At 55.7% G+C, this 23,267-nt stretch overlaps 1 protein-coding gene across 1 annotated transcript; it reads left to right on the top strand.

Moving 5' to 3' along the window:
- Positions 1–9,003: 9,003 nt before the first annotated feature.
- ZIC2 (Zic family member 2) lies at positions 9,004–12,356 on the top strand (the record flags this gene model as incomplete). The annotated part of the gene is made up of 3 exons (XM_080613170.1): positions 9,004–10,006; positions 11,719–11,882; positions 12,081–12,356. 3 exons carry the CDS (start codon positions 9,004–9,006, stop codon positions 12,354–12,356), a joined length of 1,443 nt encoding a protein of 480 aa, XP_080469296.1.
- Between the last annotated feature and the right edge of the window lie 10,911 nt (positions 12,357–23,267).

The raw sequence follows: 23,267 nt of genomic DNA, 5'->3' as shown, positions 1-23,267 counted from the left end.
GAGGGGGGGCGGGAGCAGCACATGTTGGGGAGAAGTTTTGGGAGACCGCGCTTGCTTCCTCCCTGGGCCTTCCTCCTCCCAAGGATCCACGCAGCCCCATCCCAGGGCGCCCCGTCGGGGGGCGGCCAGCCGTACCCCCAGCAGCCCGCCTCCATCTCAGCCGAATTCAGCTAGGGCAACCCAGGGATAAAAGCGCACCAGAGCATCCACGCCCCTCAAGGCTTTGGGATGCCGTGGGGGGCGGTGGGTTGGGAAATGGGGAGTCTCGGGCAAGGGGGTGTCTGCCAGGAGCTGTTGCCTTCGGCGAAAAGGCAGGAGAAGTGTGATTCTCCTAAAGGGAGCAGAGGGGGAGGGATGGTCCGGGACAGAGGAGTGATGGGAGAGATCCTGGGGTGCGGGGTGTGTTGGTCCTCGAAGGTGCAGCGCCAAACCGGCCCCTTCCGCACAAAGGAGGATGCTGCCGTTTGGGGGTGCCGAAAAGGCGGGGCCTGGGGTTTCCCTGACCTGCCAAAAGGGCTGGAAAAGCATTGCCGCGACTTCCCTCTGCGGCTGCGGGAGGAGATGTGGCCCTTACTGGTATGTCATCCACTTTCCTGAGGCTGCTGGTCCCACCGGGAGTGCCTGGCGCTCCCGCGCTCTTGGGAGAGAATTCCAAGGACTTCTGCGGGACAGCGGGGGACGCTCCTCCGCCAAGCCAGGAGAGGAAACGGGGAGGGGGGTGCCAGCGGACACCCCTATCCCCAAACACACATCCCCCTCCCGGTCCTCCCCATCCAGTGAATCCCCCTTGCCCAAACTACATCTGTGCCTCCCCGCTGCTATCCCGGTCAAAGGAAGCCCGTGTCGGTCCGGCATTTCCTGGGCCAGGCGCCAGCCCTCCCTCTCCTTCCATCCTCCCTCCCGCCGCCACTCACGGTGGAGAAACTCGCAGGATTTAGCCCACAGCTGCCAAAAGAGGAGGAGGGTTGGGGGCAAGAGCTGTAGCGCAGGAGGCGCCCCGGAGGTCCCCCTCTCTAAGACCAAGTCCCGCCGGTGCCTTCCACCCCCGGCGCCGAACCAGTGCCGTGATGGGAGTTTCAGTGATGCTGCAAGGCAAGAATCGAGAATAAATAATCCCCAGGTTTTAAAAGAAGCTGCTCCATGGTTTTATGGAACTGTAAAAACTTCCCCTCGCAAACTAGCCGTACGTCTATGCTGGTATTCCTATACGCCTATTTTCTATACGTGCATCCAAACAGGATTCCAAATTCTCCTCAAATTCTGGACACCGAGTTCCCGAGATACGATGGTTTGATGGGAGATGCTGTGGAGGTGAAGAACAGCGTCGCGGCCCCGCAGTCCCTTGCGCATGCCTCCGCGTCCAGCTCTTGTTAAAAGCAGCGTGATATGTATCTGTCATCGATTTAATATGTCTTAATTCAAATATATCCCCCCGATCAATTTCTTTTTATGAGGGGCTATAAAACAAAGAAAATATTTTATAGCTGGGTAATAGGCAGCTGACCTGTGGGGAGGGAGGGCTTGGCCGAGGCTTACGGGGAAAATCGCCCAATTTTAGGACTCGCTGCAAAAGCCGCCTGCCTCCCGAAGCCGCCCGCCCGAGTTGGGTGGATTTTGGACAGTGCCAGCTCCAAAAGGGCCATGAAGAATTTACAACCCATTAACTCCCAGATCCCAGCTCAGGCCCAGGCTGCCGCAGTGCTGGGGGGCTGCAGAGGAAGGAGGCGGAGGGTATCCCCCTCCCAGCCCCCAAACCCCCGACAGCGCCCGTCGGGAGTCGGCCTGGTGCCCTGCTCCCGCGGCGGAGCCGACTGCGGAGCCCTCCCGCCGTGCCCCGCTCGCCGGCAAACCGGTCAAGGGACACCGGGGGAAGCTGGAGAGGCGGAGTGAAAGTCTGGAAACCCTCGGATAGATTTCGTAAAGGTTCCTCTATAAACAGAGCTCGGGACATCGGCTTTAGCGCAGGGGGGTGGGGAGAGAGATAGCTGTAAAACGTCGCGCTATAATCTGCATTATGTAAATATATGCTAATGAGCATGAGCACCATTTACAAACAATCCTTTTTAATGCACATCTTATTGATAGTTAGAGAGCGGAGAGCAATATTTTATAACTGTGAAACCTTCTTCAGGGTAACCTTTGGGAAGTGAACGCGATCGCTGTTTTTCTCGTCAAGACCTCCAGATCTATCTCCACAAATTCTGTCAAAACAGCTTGCCACCCACCTGACCTCTCACGGGGAGTAACCGCGATACCACCTCACTGTCCCGTCGGGGTGTAGCAAGGAAGCACCGGGACCGCGGGCGGGAGAGGGGGTCGTGACTGCCCATGGACACGGAAGGAAGAAAGAGGGGCCATTTGGCAGCAAGGCTCCCCCTCCTTCTTTTTTGGAGGGAATCACTGGGGGTATAAAATGGATATTTTATACCCTTAGAAACAAACTCCTCCTGCGGCCAATAAACCCGCTGTTTTCCTCGACCCATGCACCCCAGTGGGAGTCCAAGGGCAGGGACATGGTCCAGGGAGAGTGCCGGCGCTGTGCCCGCCATCGGGGCTGCCGCGGCCGTCGGAGCTACCGGGACAGGGACCCCCGCCCGTTTTGGGAAGGGGATTTACGGTCAGAAGGTTCAGAGCTGCCGCTTTGAATGTACGCCTCTCTGGGATAAGCAGAGTCCGTCCCCGCACATCCCCTTCTGGGATTTGCTCAAATAAGGAGAAAATAAAGATTTGCAAATTCCCATTCTTCAATCCCTCTGTATATATGTATATATATCTACATTTCGCATACAGAGAGAGAAATAGAGAGGCGGCCTCGGTATACCCAGGCCAAATTTTGTTCTGCCCTCCTTCCCCATACACCTCCCTCTCTCCCGCCCCCCCCCGCCCCCCGTAGCTGAACGTCACCGTTGGAAGAAGCTGTTGAGATAAATCAAATAGTGACACTTTGACGGCTTTACTTGTATAAGCAATATGGTTACCATATGGCATTGTTATTTATGAATGACAGCAGAAATTGTATTACAAAGTCCATCGCGCTTTATTGGGACGCTTCTCCTCTGCCTCAAACCTTTATGTGGGCATCCCCAAAGATCCATCTAATAAAACTCGGCAGTGCTGCGGCAAAACCCCATTTTTGGGGGTGTTGCGCTGGCTGCGGAGGGAGGCACAGCGGGATAGGGCGCAGGGCATGCGAAGTGCGCGGCGTTGCGCTTCTCCTCTGCCGCAGCTGGGCTAGGCAGGGACACCGGCTGCCGCTCTGCCGAGGAAATTCCCGTCCTGGAAATCTCCACCGCGCTGCAACTTCAACGGCCTCCGCCTCATGGCACCGCCGCCGTGAGTGGGGTTTTATACGGCAACTTCTACTTATATATGTATAAAAAAATATAAGTGCAACTGAGAGAATAATAAACATTAATGGCACCAAAGAGAGGTGCTGCTTTCTGCTGCCCCCCACCCCCTTTCTGGCGGTTTAAAAAGAGGAGGGAGGGAAAAGGCATTTTAAAGTTACAGCTTTGGCTGAGATTTTCATTATTTCCCCCCCCCCCCCTTTTTTTTTTTCTTTTACATTACGCTGCCGGTAGAGTCTGACAAAGAACTTTTGTCCCGAAGTGTGTTTTACAGAGGGAGGGTACAGCTCAACACATGTGGTCTTCACGGGTCATAGGTCGAACGGCCTAGAAGTGGCTCAGACCGGCACCATCAAAGGTAACCTGCAATTTAATATCCTGTTGATGAGCTTGTTGAATTTATGAGTGTCTGTGATACAGACAACGGTGCAAAGCCATGCCACTCAGCTGGCCTCTCCTTCCCAGGCTACAAGCCGGCCTCATGCCCCCTGTCCTGCACCTCGTCCTGTTACTCCTGGGAGAAGTGAAGGTTGAATCTGGAGGGGAAAAGACCCCCTCTTCCCCACAACCCAACTCCTGGTCGGCCTTTCCACCTCGGTTTTCCCGGCAAGGCTGCAGCCAGCCTCATCCTCCAGCGGGCAAAGTCGCCGCTGCTCGGCATGAAGGAAGAAGGGAGGCAGAGGGGGATGGAGAGAGAGAGTGAAGGAAGGAGGAAAGAAGGGATGGAGGGGTGCGGAGCAGTCCCCTCAACAACCCCGGCCTGGCGGTGACAACCCCTGGGGACAGGAGGTTGAAGGCGAGGGAGGTTTATGCTGTCCAGGGGAAGGAAGAAATTGCTCTCGCTGATCCCTACAGCCTTTCCAGCTCCCCCCTTATGAGCAGTGGCAAGAATAAGAGCAGAGCAGTTTTAAAGAAAATTTCGGCACACTTACAGACAGGGGGGATGCTTTCCCAGGAAAGGCTGGCGGTTACTCTGCAGGTCTGGCACCTCCAGAAAGCTGTCCAAAATCAGTAAACCCGTGTAGCACCGACACTGAATAACCGCTTACTTCCCTCCCTCGAGAGCTGCCGTGAGGCGAAAGCTGTGTTTCTGGCAGGGGCCCGGAAAGTGAGAGCAGGTCTGGATGCCGAGGCCCCTGCCCATTTCCCCCGTCCTCCCCTTCCTCCCTTACCCCCTGCCCGTTTTACCCTGTGACACCGGGGAAAGGGGGCTTGCGATTCTGAGGGAAATAAAGCGCTTCTTAGGAGGGACGGCGACGTGACTTTGAACTTGGATCAGCTCCTCTGTTTCCTGCACAGAGAGCAGGGCTGGAGTCCTGAAAGAATAGCAGAGTGCGGCCAGCCCGCGGGGGCTCCCGCTGGAATTCAGCATCCGTCCGTCCCTCCAGCCGTCCGTGCGTCTGTCTATCCGTCCGCCCATCCGTCCCCCAAAGCGGTGGCCCTGAGTAGGCAGAGCTTAGGGGACAGGAAAAGCAGGAAAGGAAAGAGAAAAAGGAATAAAAAGAGAAAAGAAGAAATAACAGAAAAAGGAAGAAAAAAGAAGGGAAGAAGAGAAAGAGAGGAGAGAGAGAAAGAGAGAAAGAGGGAAGGAAGGAAGGAAGGAAGGAAGGAAGGAAGGAAGGAAGGAAGGAAGGAAGGAAGGAAGGAAGGAAGGAGGGAAGGAGGGAAGGAGGGAAGGAGGGAAGGAGGGAAGGAAGGAAGGAAGGAAGGAAGGAAGGAAGGAAGGAAGGAAGGAAGGAAGGAAGGAAGGAAGGAAGGAAGGAAGGATCCAGAAGGTAGGTATGATCATTCACTTTTTTTTATTCTTTCTGTTTGGGGTTTCTGGTTTGGGTTGTTACTTTGGGATTGAGTTTTGTGTGGTTTTGTTGGGGTTTTTTTCCAAAATAATGTTTATAACCGGGATTTTTCAGGGACACCTCAGTTCTTTTTATAATCTCTGATGTAACAACTTATTTCACGTTTTTTGGGAGGGGGAAAAAAAAGTGTATCCAAGGCTCTAGTTGTCCGTATGTTTTTTTACTAACCCGGAGGCAGATGATGCAGGAGCCCCAGCTTCCCGCTCCAACTTGGGCTCTCGAAATCCTCACAGCGTTGGAGGACACTTCTCAGACCTCTGACTCGGCAACCTTTCAGAGAATGAAAAGAGATTTTGCTCGCGGTCTGTCCCTGGGGGCCTGGGGGGTCAGGACAAGGACAGCATATGCTCCCAAGCTGCAGCCTGGGAAGGCGATATCTGGGGAGCAGAACACTCCTGCCCGCAGAGACAGGACGGAATGACGGAGTGATGGAGATGAGAGGGCTTCTGGCAGCAGAGGCAAACCTGCACCGAGATTCAATTTATCTTCTAATGTCTATTTCGGATTAGAAGGATTCCCATTTCTCCCCAAATTAAATCCTTGCCTTGTTCAAAGAGTAATGTCCGGTACTGACACTTTCGACAGGCTTGGAAATCGTTTAACTATTTAGTGACACTGATGAGGAAAACCTTATTTCAAGAACCTTTCTCTCTTTCTTTCTCTCTCCTTCTCTCTCTCCTTATATTTCCTTCCTTCCTTCCTTCCTTCCTTCCTTCCTTCCTTCCTTCCTTCCTTCCTTCCTTCCTTCCTTCCTTCCTTCCTTCCTTCCTTCCTTCCTTCCTTCCTTCCTTCCTTCCTTCCTTCCTTCCCTTCCTTTCCTTCCTTCCTTTCCTTCCTTCCTTCCTTCCTTCCTTTCCTTCCTTTCCTTCCTTCCTTCCTTCCTTCCTTCCTTCCTTCCTTCCTTCCTTCCTTCCTTCCTTCCTTCCTTCCTTCCTTCCTTCCTTCCTTCCTTCCTTCCTTCCTTCCCTTCCTTTCCTTCCTTCCTTTCCTTCCTTCCTTCCTTCCTTCCTTTCCTTCCTTTCCTTCCTTCCTTCCTTCCTTCCTTCCTTCCTTCCTTCCTTCCTTCCTTCCTTCCTTCCTTCCTTCCTTCCTTCCTTCCTTCCTTCCTTCCTTCCTTCCTTCCTTTCCTTCCTTCCTTCCTTCCTTCCTTCCTTCCTTCCTTCCTTCCTTCCTTCCTTCCTTCCTTCCTTCCTTCCTTCCTTCCTTCCTTCCTTCCTTCCTTCCTTCCTTCCTCCCTCCCTCCCTCCCTCCCTCCCTCCCTCCCTCCCTTCCTTTTCTTCTTTCCTTTCCTCTATATTCCTTCCTTCCTTTCCTCTCTCTGTCTCTCTCTATCTATCTATCTATCTATCTACCTACCTAGCTACCTATCTATCTCTTTATATCTATCTCTAGATCTCTCTCTTTCTACACCTACCTCTATCTACATCTTTCTATCTCTGTCCATCCATCCATCCATCCCTCCATCCATCCATCCCTCCATCCATCCATCCATCCATCCATCCATCTGTCCATCCCCTTGCTCTGACTCTGGGTCCAGGTTTGACAAGGCATTTAACGACTTGAGGAGCCACAGGAGGAATGTCACGTCGCAGGGAGAATTTCCGACAGCCCCACGTCCCCCCCCCCCCGTATTTTGGGATTGTCCCCCGGCACGCCAGGAGCCGATGGCGAACGAGACGCCAGGTTAAGTGCAGGACGGTTGAGACGACAACTGTTATGTCGGGGTTTAATTTTGCAAAGCCTTATTTATGGGCGAGCTGCTGGCCCCTAGATGATTATTTTTCAGGCACTACAAAACAAACCGAAGCAGGGGCCAGACATGTATTTACTGGAGGGGGAGGGGAAAGGGACTTGTTTGCTCTGTGTGTGTGTGCCGGCTGCATGCTTTTTTATTCCTGCCATGTAAGAATCCGGTTTCCAAATAACAATGGCAGGGAGGGTTTTGGGGTTGGGTTTTTAATTTTTTTCCCTTTTTCCTGTCTTGTTTTCGTTTCTTTTTCAAGAGAGGGAAGCGACAAGGAAAACTCCTGAAGCATCTGCTCTCGGGTGCACATTCACAACACACACACATCGAGTCCTCTGCTCCAGCACAAGTGGTTCAAAAGCTCCCCCCCCGAACCTCTCCCCTCCTCTATTTTAATTTTTATTTATCTATTTATTTATTTATTTTCATTTTCTCCCAGCTGCGGTGACTTTAATTTGACTCTCCCTCGCTCGCTTTATCGATCACGGGCTTCATCTGCTTTAGAAGAAAAGGAGGAAGGGGCTGCAGGATGCGCGAGTTCATCCCTCCCTCTGCCACCACCTAAAAAAAAAAAAAAAAGATAAAGAAGAAAAAAAAGAAAGATAAAGAAGAAAAAAAAAAAAAAAAAGGAAGGCCCCTCTCCCCCCTCCCCAGCCCCTCTGTTTATGCTTTAAGCCCCTCGCTTTGTTTGTTTGCCTCCCGAGGCAGGATCGCATGGCCAAGCGCGCATCGATATTTTCCGTGCTAGTCACCCCTTCCCCTCGCCCCGGGAGAGGCGGGAGGGATAGGGGGGGAACACACACACCCCACAACCCCCTAAAAGAAGCGGCCGGCGGTGCCGGGCAGAAGGCGGCCACCGGGCCCGTGCCGAGCCGGGCGGGTGGCGGGCGGCGACGGGGCGGGCGGGGCGCGGGGCGGCCGCGCCGCCATTAGCCGGTGGCCGGGGACACCCGGATGGACGGGGCGGCTCGGGCCAATGAGCGGGAGCCGGGAGAGAGGCCGGGCGGCGGGTGAAGGCGGTGTTGGAGCTGAGCCGCCAGTGCGGGCGGGGAGAGGGAGAGAGGCCGGGGACGGGAGGGAGGGAGGAGGGAGGGAAAGAGGAAAAAGAGGGGGAGTGAGGGGAGGGGGAGAAAAATAAAAAGCCGCCGCCTCAGCAGCGCCCACCGAAATAAACAGAGGAGCGAGAGGCAGCGAGGGCGCGGGCGGAGAGGGGCTGCAACTCCGCCGCCCCGGCCGCGCCGCTCCGGCCCCGGCGCTCCGCGGCCCCTTCCCCCCCCGCCTCCCCTCCCCACCCCCACCGCCGCCCTTATTGTTTTTAATCCGCCTCCGGCACCCCCTTTCTTGTCTTTCTGCCCCCAACTCCGGTCCCCTCCCCACGCCCCTCCGCGGCGGCGGGCAGGGGCGGCGCGGCTCGGGGCACTCCCCGCCCCGGGTCCCTTCGCTCCGTGGGAACCCGCGGCTGCAAGTTTTTTTTCCTCCGTGAGAGACACCGCTAATGCCCGGCTGAAGATAAAACGAGAGCAGGGGCCAGGGGGCGGCGGGGGGCCCGAGGCGGCGGGGAGGGTCGCGGGGCCGGGCGGGGGTCGGCGGCGGTGGTGACATCCCGGTGGTGGCGGCGGCGGCGAAGTGGGGGGGGGGGAGCGGCGTGTGTGCGAGTCTCTGTGTGTGAGTGTGTGTGTGTGCGTGTGTGCCGCAGGGAACGGCGAGGCGAGCCTTGCCCCCCCCCGTCCCCAGCCCCGTCCCTCCCCTGTTCCCCCTCCCCTCCCCTGCCCGCCCCCGGCTCAGCTCCTTTAATACACTTTGGTTCTCCGCTCGCCTTTGGACTCTGCTCTGCCTGGCTCCGGATACGGCTCCGGCGACGGCGGCAGCTGCAGCGGCGGCAGTAGCGGGCCGGTGCGGGCGCGGGCGGCTGCGGCGGAGGCGGGGGGACGCGGCGGCTGCCGGGGGGAAGCGGCGCGGAGCGGCTGCGGCCCCGCGCCGGGCCGGGCGGGCGGCGGCAGCCCGGCAGCGGCAGCTGTAGCGGGGCAGCGGCGGCGGCCTCGGAGCGGCTCGGACCATGCTGCTGGACGCCGGCCCGCAGTTCCCGGCCCTCGGCGTGGGCACCTTCGCCCGGCACCACCACTCGGCCGCGGCGGAGATGCAGGACCGGGAGCTGAGCCTGGCGGCGCAGAACAGCTTCGTGGACTCGGCGGCGGCGCACATGGGAGCCTTCAAGCTCAACGCCGGCGCCCACGACCTCTCCCCGGGGCAGAGCTCGGCTTTCACCTCGCAGGCGCCCGGGTACCCCGCAGCCGCCCTGGGCCCCCACGCTGCCCACGTCGGGTCCTACTCCGGAGCGCCCTTCAACTCGACGCGGGACTTCTTGTTTCGCAGCCGCGGCTTCGGGGACTCGTCGCCGGCCGGCGGGCAGCACGGCATCTTCGGCCCTGCGGCCGGCAGCCTGCACCACCCGCACACGGACGCTCAGAGCCACCTTCTCTTCCCGGGCATCCACGACCAGCACGGCCCCCACGCTTCCCAAAACGTCCTCAACGGGCAGATGCGCCTGGGCTTGCCGGGGGAAGTGTTTGCCCGGTCGGATCAGTACCGCCAGGTCTCCAGCCCCAGGACTGACCCGTACTCGGCGGCTCAGCTGCACAACCAGTACGGCCCCATGAATATGAATATGGGCATGAATATGGCAGCCCACCACCATCATCACCCAGGTGCCTTTTTCCGCTACATGCGGCAGCAGTGCATCAAGCAAGAGCTCATCTGCAAGTGGATCGACCCTGAGCAGCTGAACAACCCCAAAAAAAGTTGCAATAAAACTTTCAGCACCATGCACGAGTTGGTCACCCACGTCTCGGTGGAGCACGTTGGGGGACCCGAGCAGAGCAACCACGTCTGCTACTGGGAGGAGTGTCCCCGGGAAGGCAAACCCTTCAAAGCCAAATACAAACTGGTAAATCATATCCGAGTGCACACAGGAGAGAAACCCTTCCCCTGCCCCTTCCCCGGCTGCGGAAAAGTTTTCGCCAGATCAGAAAACCTCAAAATTCACAAAAGGACGCACACAGGTAATGCGGGTTTCGTTCGGCAGATTATCCCCCTTTTGCCTGTGCCTATATATATGTATAAAACCACATAGAAACTCAGGCAGAGAGATGTACAATGATGAGAGTGATAAAATAACGAGCCTGTTTAATGGTTTGTTTTTTTTTCCGCTCTCCATCCCACAGCTGCGTTTGTTTTGGTTTCTTCCCCACCAGAATCCCCATTCCCTCCCCGCTCCCTTTCCCAGCTTTGGAGAGGATATTTTACTGATTTCTTTTAATTTGCGGGGTGAGCTATGTAGATTCCTGCCGATGCTCGCCGGGGTCTTCCCGCAGGAAAGCGAAATTCAGCACGAAGTGAATACTGCCGTTCTCCTAAAAGACGGGAAGATGTGTATGTATATATACGCACACACGTTTATATATGTACATATACAGAAGAAACGCCTTAGATATTGGCAATGAGCAACGTTTTTGCATCTAACTTCAGCCCTTGTGAGGGTGGCTTTCACGTATCGTTATGGAGAAATAAACTATATAAATACAGGCAAAACCCGTCATTAGTCCCCTTTCTGGGAATGCTTTCCATTAAATTTAAATGGTGTGAGCAAGGCAATAAAATTTTCTCATTTAAAAAAAAGGGGGAAAAAAGTGTTTTTAAAGTCTTACTCGAGGTGATTTAAGGTGCTTTCGTAAGAGTTTATTAAATCAGGTAATAGGGAGCGGAGGGGTTTGAGGCTCGGAAACTTCCAGCCGAATCAGGTGGAAGAGGGAGCTCAGGCTTTCCTGATGGAAAACCGCCTAAGCCGAAGGGTAACAAAACTAAACGCGTCCTCCCGCCTCATCTATTATTCATTTACTACTCGAACCGTGCCAGACTATTTCAGACAAGACAGCCAAATATTTTAGCCACTTCCACTCTAAATATTTACCCGGAGAAAGGCGAAAAAAGGATCCCGAGGCCTATTGTATTTCTCAAGTGCTAAGCCCGATGCGAGGTGCGAGACGAGCTTTAACAAGGTTTAAAATTTGAGAAATGTATTTGCATGAGATGCCCGCGCTGCCGGCATTGTGTCTGAGCGGATGTCTTTAAGAAACAATTTAGGTGCTAATGGAATTTAATGTTAAATGCTTCCCCCTCCAAAGCCGGGGGAGGGGGGGTGGATGGATGTGGAGTTCTCACCTCCAAATTACTCCCCGGCATTTGGAGCCCTGGCAGCAGCCGGGCGAGAGGAATCCCGATGAAAATTAAATGAAGTATTTTACAGACGTTTAGTTTTCCCAGAGGATGTGCGTTTATCTCCAATACCCATACACGAAAAGATCTGCCCGGCCTTAAATCTGGTGGCAACGGTTGCCAGCTTAACAGGAGAGCGGGTTTGGTACTGAGGCGAAACGGCTCCATGCTTTGATTTATTTATATATCTATCATTATTGTTTTTAATCGCCTTTCGATCTTCAGTCTCTTTCGGGGTCGGCTGTGTGCCGGCCCCGGTCGAAATAAACCCAGCAAGATGCCGGGGGTGCCCGGGGGGGATGTGTGTTGGTAGGAAAACCAAGAGGGAGCAAGGTCAAACCCGGCCTCTCGCTCGGGGAAGTGGCTGGGCCGAGCGGCTGGGAGTGTGGGGCGAGAGGGGAGCGGGGAAAGGAGGGGGGTAAGCCCCGAGGAGTCGAGAGCGGTGCTGCGCGGTCTCTGCGCGGGTTCGGCCGCGCTCAGCCCCGCCACTTTCTTGCAGGGGAGAAGCCCTTCCAGTGCGAGTTTGAAGGCTGCGACCGGCGCTTCGCCAACAGCAGCGACCGCAAGAAGCACATGCACGTCCACACCTCGGACAAGCCCTACCTGTGCAAGATGTGCGACAAGTCCTACACTCACCCCAGCTCCCTGCGGAAGCACATGAAGGTATCCGGCCCCGCAGCCGGCGGCGGGAGGAGGGAGGGCGGCCGCCCCGCGCCGGGCGCCCCGTCGGGGCGGCGGGCGGAGGGCGCGGGGCCCGGGGGCGGCGGCGGGCCGGGCCGGCGGCGGGGGGAGCGCCCGGGGGGCGGTGGCGGCGGCCTCCCCATCCCCCCTCCACCGGGCCGTGTTGCCTTTGCCCCCCAGGTGCACGAGTCGTCCCCGCAAGGCTCCGAGTCCTCCCCGGCCGCCAGCTCCGGCTACGAGTCCTCCACCCCCCCGGGGCTGGTGTCCCCTAGCGCCGAGTCGCAGAGCACCAGCAACCTCTCTCCGGCGGCGGCGGCGGCGGCGGCAGCAGCGGCGGCGGCGGCGGCCGTATCCGCCGTGCATCGGGGCGGCAGCGGCGGCGGCGGTGGCAGCGGCGGTGGCGGTGGCGGCGGCCACAGCGGCCTGTCCTCCAACTTCAACGAGTGGTACGTGTAGGGCCCCGCCGGACTGCTCTGCACGGCCCTGCCTCGCCCTCCCCTCCCGGCCCCGGCGGCAGCGGCGGCGGCAACGGGTAGGAGGGAGCGAGCCCGTCGGAGACGCGCTGGGAGATGCCGCAGCACCCGCTGGCAGAGAAATGAGGGCCGAGCAGGATGGTGACAGGGGGCCTTATCTCTCCACACCCCTCCAGCCTTCGCGCCTTTTTTCTGTTTTTTGTTGTTGCATTTTTTTCCCTGAATTTCTTTTTGAGAACATTTTGAACCAGCAAAAAGAATTTACTATAAATCCATGTCCTGAGAAACGCAAGAGAATGAGTAAATGAATAGAAGAACGGAAAGAGGAGAGAACGAGAGAGAGGGGGGGAAAACCTAACCCCAAAAGCCACCAACCACAGCACCCGGCAAAAAGCTTCTCCAGCCGGCGGAAAGCAACTCTCCCTCCGGAGCCTTCAGACAAAAGATCAGAGACTTAACTGCCCCGGCCCCTGCGCCTCCCCGCCCGGAGCAGCCAGCGCCCTCCCGCCCCACCAACTCTGTACATAGCGGCCCTCTCCTTCCTCCGGCGAGGGGGGAACGAAGTTTTCCTGGATTCTTGGTGTATAGAAGTTCGTCCCGTTTGTAAACCCCCGGATTGGTCCCCTCCTTCTTCTTCTTTTTTTTTCTTCCTTTTTTTCTCCCCCTCTTCCTCCCAAAAAAAAGCGATGGACTTGGTTTTTTTCTTCCCGCTCCCCCTCCCCGCCTCCCTCTCTCCTCCTTTTTTAGTTCCCCTCTTGAAAAAAAAAAAAGAAAAAAAAAAGTAACGTGGAAGAAAAAATGGTTTCTTTTTGTAATCGTGATATCTTGAATATTGTGTTCCTTTTTAAGAGGCAACTTGATTGTACACTGCATTTCGACTATAGACTGGGGAAGAAATACCGTGCCAAAGTCTCCATTCTGTTACACACACACACACGAACAACAACGCTTGTGAATGTATTTTTCTGTTAGCTGGGTTTACATGTGATGTTTTAGTGCTTTTGCAAGTTCAATTCGTTAGTTCCTGTTCGGAAGATTGTGAGGAAAAAATAAACGTTGTGCCGTTAGCTTTTCCGTAATAACACCCTTCCTCCTGTAAATACCTGTTACCATATTTATCCATTTGTAATTAAATTATGGTATTAACTTGCTACAGAGGAAACAGTATTTATAAAGAATGTTTCTTAACTATAAATATGTACAATTGTGAGCATAAACTGTTTCAGATTTTTTATTTGAAGGTTTAAGTGGTTTCATCATTTCTTGTGATATGTTTTGAGAGTAATGCATACAGAAATATAATAAAACGTGTTGAAACTGCACGGCCTGATTCCTTTTTTCTGTCAAAGGCTCTCTGAAACCTCCTGTAAAGTGTGTGAGGGCCTGAGCAGCGACTGCGAAACAAATAGTTTATAAAAATCCGCGTGTTACTGGAATACGAAGATTTCGTTAATTTTTGAGCGATATATATATATGTATATATATATGTAAATTTGGGAAGCCTCTGGGCTAAAAGTAAAGGGTGCGCGCTTCCATATTCTCCGAATGAATGGCAAGACAGGGATCTTCTTTAGGAAGAGCTTTACCCGGCAACAGCGCAGCTTCCTTCGCCTTCCTCCTGACTCCGTTTTTCCCTTCGTTCCTGGTGCCCCACGGGGTGACGAAAGTGGGGTGCTACGGAACGGAGGTGAAGGGGCAATGGCCAGGCTTTGAGCTCTGCTCAGGGCTGCTTTGAGCCGTAAACCGTGTCCTTCTCTTGTTTTTGGTAGCTTCCCTCCAGCCTTGGAGAGGAGAAAGTGGCGATGCCAGAGAGCTCACATTTCCCTTCGAGCTGTTTTTTTCTGTTCCTCCCCGCTCTCTTTTTTTTTTTTTGCTAATAGCCCGGGGAGTGTTTTGGGCTGCCAGACGTCCTCAGCGAGGGACCGAGAGCCTGCCTTTTCCTCGAGGTTCTGGCCCAGGGCTGCTTTCCGCGGGCGCCGTCGGGGCCCGGCCGGTGGAACGGCCGTTTTGTGTCCGGCAGACGGAGGCTCTCCGAGCACCCCCCTTCGCACTGGGAAGCCCGAAGGGAGGATAGCAGCGGCAGGGAAAACGTGGAAAAAGTTCGGCCTCGCCAAGCAACCGAATTTATGCCCTGCGAGGATGCAGTGCCGTGAGCCGGGCTCCGAGCGCCCTGCGGTGGCTGCGCTGCCTTCAGCGGCAGCTTGTGCGGGCGGGGAGAGCCCTTGGCTCCTCTCACCGGGCAGACCCCATTGCCGCCCCCCCCGGACAGGTCGTCGGTCTGAGGTTTTGGGGCTTTGGGTTTTGTCCCCCAAGTTCAAATAGCAATAGAGATGCTCCAAGCCGCTGGAGGGAAGATAGGTAGAGGGACGAGTGTATAGGGGACCCAGCTCACTTCCGGGGTGCTGTGGGGGTTACCTACACCCAGGGAGAGAGGAAGAGGGAAAGGAATGACCCCCCTGTCCCGCCGCTGCCAACGGAGTTTAGATGCGGAGAGGAGATGGAGCTTCCTTCGCGGCCGCGCCCCTCCCAGCGCTGCCATCCCCGCACACCCGGCAGGCTCCCCGGGCAATCAAACGGCTATTAAAACCTAATTTATGTTCGGTAATAATATTACGCCAAAAAAATATTTATTAAAATCATTGGCATATGCCGCCTGCCCCTTGGAGAAATCCATAGGAAATGCAGCTGCGAGGATCACTCTTTGTCCTGACGGCCTTCCCGCTGCCGAAAAACCAAACGGGGGTCCCGCTTCGGAGCCCGGCTCGTGCTGCCAACCACCGCCTGCCTAAAATTCCCTCCCGGGCCTGAGAAAACACAGGCAGCCCTGCCCCAGGGCGACGAACCCCTCTTGGCGGTCCCCCCGCTCCAGCCGGCGAGAAGTGCCTCGGAGCGGGTCTCCCCTTTCTCTCTCCCCTGGGAGACGTTCTGGTTTCGGGGTGCCCCAGCTGCTGATTTCCCCTCGCCCCCCGGGAGTGGGATGCGCAGAGCAGGCGGAGCCCTTCCGGGCCCGAAGCATAGGTCGTGTGGCAGCGAGGGCAGCGCCTCTCCCTCCGGCCAGTGATGCCGCTCCCCCGGCCGGTCTGGGGAAGAGGACGCGGCGTTCGTGGCCGTGAGTTAGCCCCCCCTACTTCCTCGTCCTCCACGGGCTGGCCCTGAACTTGACCCTGGCCTTGGCGCATCCAGCCCGCAGCCCCTCTCCGCCCGCCTCCCTCGGGCCCTGACCCCGGCCCGGCCCTGCCACGCTTAAGGGAGAGCGGTAATTCATCGGGTTCAGGGGTTGGGTTTTTTTGGGGGGGAGGGCAGCCGAGACCCGCCTCTCAGCCTTGTGCACGGGTGGCCTGTGCTGAGGGACCGCTAGCCCCGGAATCCTCCTCTGCACCCCTCAGTTCTCTCCCTCCTCCACCTCGTCCCCCCTCACCCCAATTCTCCCCACGCCAATATTTCTCCCTTTGTCTCCAACATTGAGCCTGAGTTTTCCACACCTCCCTGCCCCAGTCCTGGAGGCAACCTGGGGACCAACCTGGAGGAAGGCCGTGGGGTCCCCCAGCATTCCCCACCCCCTTTCTATGTCCAGCCGCAGCGGGTGGGTGCCCCGGCCGCCGGCTCGCACTCTCCAACGGCGCTGCCCCGACGGCACCCGAGTGGTCCCGGTGGGTAGGGGGGGCACGGCGCTGCTCTCCCGCCGGCACCTCGTGTCCAGCTGCGGCAGCCCCACTTGTCCGATTCTCTTGCGGCGGTGTGACTCTTGGTTCATACCATGAAAACCAGCATGGAGTGTAGGGTTTAATTTTTATGGTTAGTATTATTATTAATCATAAAATTCTCTCCTGACTCTGCCTGCAGACCCCTGAAAAGGCGGAGTGGTTTTCCTGGGAATTGCTCTCTCCTCAGGCTCTCTTCCCGAGCCAAAAAAAGAAAAAAAAAAAAAAAAGAGAAATTGAGGCACCGTCCATAGAGCAAGCTATGCTCTGCCCCACGCATTCGCAATAGGGGAGCAGCTCATGCCCTGCCTCTACCTGCCCTCGCTGCCCGTATCGAGCAAAACCCGCTTTTCCACCTGGCCTGGCTGTTCTGCCGGCTTTGTGCTGCCGCCGGCGGGGGCTAAATAAACCCCAGACCCATCCCAACCTCCCACCAACCAGAGGTGACAACAGCCCAAACCGAACTAAATAAAACACAAAATACATTAAGGGCACGTCTCTCCCGAAGCTTGGAGCTGAGCGGCTGCCGAGCTCGCCGCTGCCGCTGCCGGTACCGGTGCCGGCAGGGTTCCGCGGCGGGCCAGGGGCTGCCCCTGCCCAGGGGGGGCTGCAGACGCTCCGCTCGGCTCCGGCCAGACCTCCCCAAACCCCGAACGGCCTTTTAAGTTTTCCCTTTTGTTTTCAGAAACTCACACACGTTTCCTGCCCGCTATGAAGACATAACAGGCTCCCCAAACCTCTCCCCGGCCACACGTGCGCGCGAGGCGTGCTCCGGGCACAGCGAGGTATGTGTGGTTGCCATCTCCGTGCACGGTTAGGGCTTGTTTTGTTGGTGTTTTTCAATATCGTGGGTCGCTTTTTTCCCTCCCCTCTCCTTTTTCATTTCTTCCCTTTTTATTTTCCCTTTTTTCCTTCCTTTAAAACAAACAAACAAAAAAATTTTCCCCTTTTTTCCCTTTTCCCCAGAGTCAGATGCTCACGGAAGGAGCCACGTTTTAGCAGCAGAGCAAGCAAGAAACTATTGTCCCACCCTGCAGGGCACGGTGCCCCCCACCCTCTCAAAGTGCTTTGGGATGTCTCCCCCCACACCATTTTTTCTTTTTTTTTCTTTTTTTTTTTTTTTTTGAGGGAGGAGGGCAATCAGCCTAGAAGGTTTCTCTGCCTTTAATATTTGGGGGGAAAGAAAGGAGAGAGAGAAGAGAGAAAGGAGAGGAAGAGAAAAGAAGAGAAGAGAAGAGAAGAGAAGAGAAGAGAAGAGAAGAGAAGAGAAGAGAAGAGAAGAGAAGAGAAGAGAAAAGGAAAGATGACCGGGGGAGGGAGGAACTTCGCCAGAGCTTTCATGTATTTAATAGTACTTCAAAGTGGCTGCCCCACTGCTGTGCCCTGTCCCGAGGGGAGGAAGCGCGGCACCAAACGTACCGCCGACCCCACTTCCTCGCGGGGCAGGAAACACTAGCGGGTGTCCCCGCGCTTCTCGCCCATGGCCCCAGGCGCTTTCCAACGAGGACCTGGCAAGGCCGAGCAGCGGGATCCGACGCGGAGCAAGCGCTTCTCCTCCGATCCCCACTCTTGGGACCCAGCTGTTGCGTCCCGGGGGGTAGGGGACGCTCTTTTGGTGTTAAAATGAAAATAACCGGCAACGGAAGCGAGAAGGGGGTAGGGGGGAAGTAACTCAAGGTCCACCAAGTGACTAAGAGGGGGGACCCGGGGTGCCTTGCCCTGGGCAGGCTGGCTTGGGCCGCCCCGAAACCGCCCCGAGGGACTCCGCGGATGTTGTAAGGCCACCGCGGGTGGCCGCTACCGGGGCGTCCCGACGCCCGGCCCGTCCCACCGGCCGGCCGGGCTCTTCGCCGCGGAGCCTCCGCAGGAGACGCGCGTGTGTGTGCGTCTAGTGTGTCGCGATATAAAGCAGTTTGCGACACGAAAGAAAGAAAAGGAAAAAAAAAAAAAAGAGAGCAATTTTCTTTCCAACTTCTTCTTCTTTTTTTTTTTTTTTTTTTTTTTCTCCCTTCCCTTCCTCCTACAGCACTAATTCCTCTGTGTGGGCAAACAGCTCTTCTCCTTTGATTCTTAGTCACAGCCCCTAGATTAAATACGGGTTTTAATGAGAGCCGTGGCTGCGGCTGCATTAGGTGATGATCGTTCTGAAGACGAGCTGACCTGTTTTGATGAAGACGATGTGACCTGTAGGGAGAGAGGGAAAGGTCAGCCGCATGCAGTGGCCAGATTTCTGCTCCTTCCCGGCGCATGCTGCTACAATATTGATCCGCGGAGAAAGATAAACATAAAAGCTAGATGCTCTGCCCTGAATACTAATGAACGCGGCTTCCAGCTTTTAATTGTTGTTGAATTCTTGTTTCCTCCGTAAACATTTGCTGACCTCTGTAGGGCAATTTTCCCCCGGGTTTGGTTTAATTTTCTTTTGTTTTGTTTTCTTTAATTTTATTTTGCCTTATTTTACCCTATTTTGGTTATTTGCTTTCAATCCCTGAACTCCTCTCCCGTTGGAAATCTCGCCGGCAAGTTACTTTCCGCAGCAGCCAAGACGCAGCCAACCCCCCGGCTGCCGCCTCCCGCATCTCGTTTCCATGAAACGGCGCAGCGAAGGCAAACGCTGCTCAAAGCGGGGAAAAGCTCTTCTGAGAGGCAGTATCTCGACCTGGGATCCACCTTTTGGAGTTTTGCTTATTTACTCCCTTCATTCCTTCCCTGCAGAACGCTGCAGAGGACACCGGCGTTGTTTTTCTGGTTGTTTATTTTATTTTATTTTATTTTATTCCCTCCTCTCTCAGACCATGCTGCGAACCCAGCAGTTACACTGGAAGAGAGCTCTCCTTTCAAAGCCCAGTTTCCCAGCTGTTCCCAGACTAGATACCCCTCCGGTGTGCAAGGAGAGATGGAGAAACGCCGCTGCATCGGGAAAGGAGCCGCTTTCTCCTCGCCGGAGAAGAGCCCCCCGGCAGGGCAGGAGAAGAGAGGGAGGCTCTGCTCAGAGGGTTTTCCCTGTGATGGCAAATGGTTAAGGATGACTTGCCATCTCGGCACCCACTTGGTAATATTTTGCCCTTCGAGGCAGTCAATATCAGCTGTAAATCGGGTAAAGCGGTTAATGAACCAGCTATCCCCAAATACGTGTTTCAAGTTTCTGTTGCTTCGCAGACTACCCAGAGCATGCACCAAGTACAAGGGCAATTAACTCTATCAGACTGATATTTAAGAAAACGAGAGAGATATTAAACTTCTAATTCCCGTCATTACAAATAATTTTCATGAAGGAAACTTCTAAAACACACACACCCCCTGCTTACACTTCTCAGTCTATTTTTAACCCCTCAGTGATTTACTACGTTAGTAATTTTAGAGGATACAGTTTACAGCTTGAGTTATTAGACTGAACACCTCTGGCTGACACCACAACACCTTTTTTTTCTGCCTGCAGCTGTGAGTCACAACCCCATTTTCATACCAAACTGCTGCACATTCCTTTACAATATAGACTTCCTTCTCTCAAAGATCAAACACGCTCCAGCCAACGTGTTTATTTCAAAATACAGGAAAATTAAAACTAAACATGGACGTAAAAGAAAAACAAATGCAGCATTTCCTTCCCTGCTGTCCCTCCTACTAAAATAAAATGAAATAAAATAAAATTAAGACCGCTCCAATAAAATAATAGAGTGACAAAGCCAAAAGAGTTGATTTCGACTGTAACAGGAACGGATCCTTCTGTTTGCTGTTATTTATTTTTGTATTATTGTGGCTATGGTTTTAATTATATGTGGGAATGTCAGACCAGGATGCTGTAACCGAAGCCTCCCTTTAACACACTTTTCCTATTTGTTTAATGCCAGCGCAAAAAGGCTAGAATAGGCACCAGGAGGAAAATGGTTTCAATATTCATTTTAAGAGCTTACAACGGAGAATCCCGGAATCCCAGGAAAACCCGCAGGCCTGCTTCACGGGGATGCCCAGCGGGACCACGCAGGTTCCCTGCTCCTCGCCAGGTTTCGGGGTGCGGGGAGGGAGAGGAAGAGGGGAGCTGCGGAAGGGAGAAGTACCCGGAGTAATTTCTACCCGGCTAAGCGGAGGTTTAAAAGCCTCCTTGCGGCTCAGCGCCACGGACAGTGGCATGCTTTGTCATTCTGATTGGGGTGAAGGTAGATTTAATCTCTGATCCTCTCGGTGACCTTCTGCCTACTCGTCCACTTGGGTTTGAGAGGGGACTTAGCTGCAAGTCCTTCTTCTTCCATCCCATCTTACTGGGTTTTGGGTTTTTTTTTTCGCCCCCGAGGACGGTACCCGGCCGAGCTGCTCTGCCCATCATCTCCCCACAATCCCCCGTCAGTCTTTCCCCACGTCACGGGAATGACAAGGGAGAAAGGGGAGCGGGACGTACCTGCCCGCATTTATGTATGTTTGGTACGCATGCAGACGGAAAAAGATAATTTTAAATAAGAAAATAATAAAGAAAAAGCAAACAGAAGGATCATTCGCTTTAGGAAACAGATCAGATAACCCCTCCTTAAGCCTCTCCAAATTCCCCCTAACCCAAGCGGCTGCGAAGCGCTGAGCAAGGCGGGCGGCGAGCCCGTACAGCGCCCTGCGGCTGTGCTTGGGGTGGAGCAGGACCAGCGCCTGACGGATGCGGACCCTACAAGTCCCCTGAGTCCCCGGGTACCCTGGGCTCACCTCCCTACCCCGTGCCAAGGGCTCACTGACTGCCCGTCGTCGGGGCCCGACGTAAGCCCAAATGTGGAGAGGACAGCAGGGGGCTTTCCGCGCTAGAGAGCTCTCCCGTGCTTTCAGGTACTGCCGCTGCTCTAAGCCAGTGCCCCACCGTGCCCTGCCTGCCCGCACTTGCCCCAGCGCTGCCCGACGTGCGCACCCGCTGCGCGCCCGTCCCCCGCGTCCTGCCTGCGCGCTCGCTGCGAGCTCCGGCTCCCCGCGGAAGGAGCACCGCCGGGCCGCGCAGCGTCGGGTGTTCGCCGATTTGGACAAACTACATTCTCTAAGACAGAGGGCTGAGGGTTGCCCCCGTCAAAATGAAAAAAAAAGAGGATGGGGGAGACGTTCTCGTTTTCAGCCCTTAAATGAAAGCCTGGGACTTGGTAAAGACGGCAAGAAATCCGCGAGGTCCTGTTCTGCTGGTGGAGGCTGCCGGAGCAGCACGGGTACACCTGCTAACTCGCCTCCACCAGCGGGGTGTCCTGCGGAGGCTGCGCTGCCCCCTTTGCCCGCGGCCACGACCCCAGCAGGACGGGCGCCGTCGGTGCCCAGGACCCGCTCCCCCCCGGCCCCGCAGCCCCCAGCACCTCGTGAGCCTCTTCCCCGACCTCCCGTCGGGTGTCGGACACTGCACAGCAGAGGTGGCGGTGCCCCGAGGAATTTGGGGTATCTGCATCAGATGGGCTGCGGTGCCGGGAGTTCGCGTCCGACCCCCTCCCACTGTCTGTCCCCCCCCTCCCGCTCTCCCTCCCTGTTTCACCCGGCTTGTGCCTTTCCTTTCACGGGTTTGTAACAAATTGTTGCGACACCCCCATGTCTGTCCCTCCGTGGGTTCTGATCTGGTCGGGATGCGCTGAGCGACCGCCGGCTCCGGTCTGCTGCTCAGCGGTCAGCACCCGCCAGCTGCCTCTCGAGAAGCAGGAGCCTACAACCCTCCTAGGCGGGGTTTTAACAAGAAAAGGGGGGTAGCCGCGTCTAATTACAAGCCTCGCGGATTCTCTGGGGTCAGGGGAGCCCGGGTTCGAGCAGTGAAGGGGATTTCACTGGCAAGTCCTTCGGGCTGCTCCTGCTCGCTCTGAGGGGTCCCTGTATCCGCGGTGCTGGGATGAATGACTGATAAAGGCCAGGGGCAGCTCTTGTCCTGAAACACAGTGAACGCAGTTTTACAACTCGACGAGGAGCTACTTCTAATTTTTCGCCGGTTTGTCTCCCTGCCCTCGGCAGGTTACGAAGGGGTTGTGCGTCCGGGCACTTCCAGGCTTTGCTCAACCGAGCCCTGCGACACGCAGCCCCGCAGGCACGGGAACAGCCCTTCCCTCTCCCTCTCCCTCTCCTCCACACAGAGCGCCCAGAGTCTGCGGTGAGGAGCGCGGAGCCGCCCGTCCCGTCCTCTACTTCTTCCCCTGTGGGAATAGGGGGGTCCCCCCCTCCTCACTTCGGCCGTGCAACCTGCCGCTCTGAACCTTTTCTGCCGGGCGAGACGCAGGACTGCCACCCGCGGTGCTACCGGGTGATGGTTCCTGAGGCCGCTCCGGGCTCCCGGCTCCAGAACGTTTCGGGTAGCGTTTCCCCCTGCTCGGTGTTCCGGCATTTGAGCAAATGCCCACCCGTGGGGACCTTTAAAGCTCCGCCACTTCGAGGAGGAACAGTGCTCCCTGGTTTTCGGGGAGGCTGTCCCAGACTCCGGCAACGAGGGGCGAAATCCCAGGGGGCTGCCCCAGCGACAGCTCTCGGAGGAGCACGTATGGTACACGGATACGGTCACTGTGCCACTTTGCGAAATATGTTCACCGTGCTCCGGAGCCTCCGAGCAACATGCATCCGGATAATCCCCGTCTCTCGGCCCCTCATCTGTTACAGCCGGAGGGACATGAGAGAGGAGGGCTGCGGCTCCCTCCTGATTCCTGGCACTCCCGCGACACCCTTCGCAGTGTCCCCGGTGCCAGGAGCACCTCAGTGCGCCTTGCTCCCTCTGCGACCGTGGGTGGCATCCCGTACGCGCCGTCGGAAGAAGCAGCAGCGGGCAAAGATGCTCAGCGAAGAGCCGGCGGGGCTCTTGCTGGACTGGCTGGCGTTGTCCAGGCTTTCCAAGGGCACTCAAACGGGACTACCCCACGCAGCCTGCCGGATCCTCTGCTGCCCGCTCACTAACGCCTCTGCAAAACCCAGCCTGCCCTAAAATACCCACGGAAACCTACACTCACTGAAGACACGAGTGACATTAAAAAATGATGTTCCACTGTGTAAAAGAGACTGTAAAATGTAACCTGGTATTGGAACAGTTACACAGTAACCCCCGTTTTCTTTGTCTATACAGTGGCAATGTTTTCTTTCAGCAAAAGGAATAACAAGCAGAAGGGGCAGAAGATGAGGTGAAGGTGCAAAGGAAGAGTCTCAGGGTCAGGTTCTTTCTTCCCAACCAACCACCATTATCTGCCAAAAGAAAGCTCATATATTTTAGTTGCCTT

This window comes from Psittacula echo (genome assembly GCF_963264785.1).
Source record: "Psittacula echo genome assembly, chromosome: 3".
In the NCBI taxonomy this organism is placed as follows: Eukaryota; Metazoa; Chordata; class Aves; order Psittaciformes; family Psittacidae; genus Psittacula; species Psittacula echo.
Note: the sequence above shows the minus strand (reverse complement) of the source record. Positions and strands in the feature narration are given on the sequence as shown.